The following is a 3,408-nucleotide window of genomic DNA, read 5'->3' on the forward strand; positions in this document are numbered from 1 at the left end:
ACTGCTTACCCATCCGCTGGGTTCTCTGAGACCCATTTAAACCCCGAGTCATGTCGTCACCCCCACCCCACCCACAACACACCTACCTGTCCTTTGGCTGGACATCGCTCCACCCGATACCCACAAGCAAGGTGGTCATGGCAGCTGGGGTGCTGTAGGGTCCTTCCCCATCTGCTGGTAACCTGGGTGGGTCGGGGCGCAGTGCTTCCGACACGCGACCTGCCCTCGGGCACCAGCCTGGCTCCTGAGGTCCCGCTCAGCGGCATTTCATATTCTTCGTAAGCCTTCAGGATCTCTTGCACAGCCGCTTCGAGGGGCTAGGGACGCCGGCAGCCTCTCTCCCTGCTCCAGCCCACCAGCCCACATCCACTCCTCCACCAGCCAAAGCCCCAAGGCCAGAGCCCGTCAGCGGGCATCTGTCTCAGTTGCTTGTCTTGTCACCAGGGTCACATCCCTGGTGTTTCACCTTGATCCTCTCCTCGGAGGCATGTTTGCATGAGATCACAAGCTGCTAACAAATGAGATGCGTATCTAATGCCCGACACAGTGCTATCTGCCGAGCTGGTCTAACATTGTCCTTTCCTATTTTATTGAGCCACGATCCGGTGGTTCAAGTTCTTTAATAGTAAAAAGTACAAATTGCATCAGGCTTAAAGCGACTGTAACGGAGCCAGGCTGGGGAGAGAGACTGCAAAGGCCAGAGCCCAGGGGGTTTCTACAGATCAACAGGGAAGGCACAAGGAACGTTTCAGCGTGGAGGAAAAGGGCTGATGGCAAAGCCTTTATTTTATTTGGATGTGGTTAGCTTTAGTAAACACCATATGAAGCCTCAAGTATCTGGCAAGTTCCCAGAGGCAACCTACAGCACCGACTCCCTCCCAGCCCCAAAATGAACTCGCTGTCTAGCATGATACACCTCTGCCTCACACAAGACCAGGAGTATACTGCAGAGTACAGGGTGAGACCACATAGAAAGCAGATGGCCCATCCAGGCTCAGCTTTCCACTTGGCTGAAGCAGCGCATGGCCTTGGCCACAGCTCGGCTCTCCTAGGAGCAGACCAGAGCTAGAAGCCATTCTGTTGGGACAGGGCGAGCGGTGGTGGGGTCACAGCCCAGACGCCTGGAGACCAGGGCTGACCTCCCACCTCGGCACAGGCTGCCTTGGATGATGCTCGGGGCTAACAAGCTTGTCGGCATCTCGGGTTCCCGGTCTACACCACGTTTCGGCTTTCCCGATCCTTGAGCAGCTCCAGTGCACCAGGCGGGTGGCTGCCCTGCACCCCAAAAAATACACAGCCCTTTCTGGAAAGATGCGGAAGGCTCCCCTGCTCACGCTGGGCAGATGGCCACCCCAGGCGACTGGCCTGGTCCAGGCATGGCTCTAAAGGGCTGTGAGCTCCTCCAGCGAGAGCAGGGTGAGGAGGGACAAACCCTTGGCACGGGGCAGCTGTGCGAGAGGCTGGGCTGAGGGACAGACTGCGGGGTCACGCTGACAGCTGGGTAACAGGGAGATCAAGTCAGGGAACGCTTCAGATTCCCACTTGCCCTCGTCTCTTGTGGGCTGAGGGGGCAACCTGCCGATCCCCCTGCCTGTTTGGGCTGGAGATGGCTTGCTGTGCCCCTAACGGCAGTCAGGCTGATGGCCACCCTCGAGGGATGGCAGACCTTCGCTGTAACGGTACGAGGGAGCACCTTCCGAAAACACAGGCACAATCCCAAAAAGCACCATTCCAGAAGGCACCGAGCGCGTTTCCCTCGCACGGCGATTAGCAATAACTCCTCCACAGCCCGTGCCACGGAAAAAGCACTGACGCTGCTGTGCCTGCCAGGCTGGAGAGCCCAGCTTCTTCCTACCCCCCCCAGGGGACCAGAGCGCCGGCTTTCCCCGTGCCAGGTAGCCTCAGCAGCCTGTCCGTGCCTCTCAGCTTCTCGTCCCAGTTTACTGTCTGCCTTTTACAGCGCACGGCAAGAGTCAGGTCCCGTGTATTTCAAATCGCAGACCAACCTCGTCCCACAGGGATGGCTGAAGCATTCGGCTTGCGCCACCACCGAGGAGCACTTACTCGTACAACATCTTGTTTCCACAGCAGTTCTGTTTCTAAAATGGCAAAGGCATTTCTCTGGGCTGTAAGGTTTTTGTGGCAGCTTTTGTTCCCTTCATGCGCTCAGCAGGTAGGACTGCGTTCTGCATGTCTCTGCCCATTTCACTTGAAAGTCAGCAACAACAACAAAACGCAGAGCCTTGCTTTAACAATGTGTTCTCGAGCTTGAGTCATAAACACTTCGAAACACCCCCACAGCCCGCGGCTGCTCGATCTGGGTAGGCTCTGCGTGGGTGTGCGCTCTCCCGAGGGTTAGCGTGCACGTGTGAGATGCATTTCTGCATGTGAGAAAGAAGCACCCTGGGTCACTGATCTTACCTCTCTGCAGACCACTCTCCCCTGTGGGAGAGCTCCTTCTTGGGTTAACTGGTGCAGCTCGGCATCTTCGTGACCACCTGGAAGCATGGCTGCGGACACCACCGCGTCCTTCGGCGGCATGTGGAAGGGAAGCACAAGCTTCCTCGCTCGGGGCGAGGAAGAAGTTGCCTGGTACGTCAAAGAGCGCACCGCAACCGTGGATGAGAGCTGGGTGGAGATTTGACAAGTGAAGATATAATGTCTGCGTGGCCCCACGGGGAGCTGATGGAGGGGAAGTGACTGGCCCTGAGGGAGGAGCGTGGCCAGACCCTGCCCACGGAGGCAGGAAATCTGGCAGGGCTCTCAGTGCAGTACGTGCTCCGGGCAGCGGCTCCCAGGCTCTCGGCACTCAAAAATTTGGTGCTTCAAAGGTCAAGCTGGGTCCAGCACTTCCTCCCCATCCCAGGGCTGCTGCCGCACTGAGATCTTGGGCCTGCAGAGTCCTTTCCCTGGGGTCCAGACCACGGCAGGGACACGCTGGAGCCACCCAGGACCCTTGCCTCAGCACCAGCCACCACCAGCTGCAAAGCAGCGGCGTGTGAAACCCAGAGCGGGCAACCAAAGCGGCTGGAGCAGCCAGGGAGAGGGCAGCAGAACGGGCTGGTTCTTGTCCCCCGGTCACTCCCTGACAAAGCCCCTCTCTCCCAAGGCAGTCCGACCAGGAGCCCAGCTCTGGCTCCTTATTCGGGGCTCTGGAAACCCCTTGCCCCTTTGCTTTGCCCTCTCCTTAACGGGTGCAAGGTGTTGGTACTGCCCTAGCCCAGGACAACGTCAGTGAGAGTGGGAGGCGTGGGATACATTTTCCTTTCTCTGTTAAGCGAGATCTGCAATTATCAACCTCTTTCAGCCTGTAAGCTCCCGAGAGATCTCCCACGGCAATGCAGACCCCACGGTATGTTTTAGCCTGGTGACAAGAAATGTGCTTTTCTGAGCCCCCTTTCACCAAGC

General features: G+C 57.9%; 1 protein-coding gene across 1 annotated transcript in view; it reads right to left on the minus strand.

Moving 5' to 3' along the window:
• LOC104162653 (sodium-dependent lysophosphatidylcholine symporter 1-A-like) overlaps positions 1-2,541 on the minus strand; it is a gene marked incomplete at its 3' end in the record, with an annotated part of 8,403 nt that extends 5,862 nt beyond the window's left edge. Inside the window, exon 1 of the mRNA XM_009701435.1 lies at positions 2,422-2,541. Within this exon, the coding sequence (XP_009699737.1) occupies positions 2,422-2,541 (120 nt within the window). The remainder of the gene's footprint in view (positions 1-2,421) is intronic.
• Between the last annotated feature and the right edge of the window lie 867 nt (positions 2,542-3,408).

This window comes from Cariama cristata, unplaced genomic scaffold (assembly GCF_000690535.1).
Source record: "Cariama cristata isolate BGI_N322 unplaced genomic scaffold, ASM69053v1 scaffold39825, whole genome shotgun sequence".
Taxonomy (NCBI): domain Eukaryota; kingdom Metazoa; phylum Chordata; class Aves; order Cariamiformes; family Cariamidae; genus Cariama; species Cariama cristata.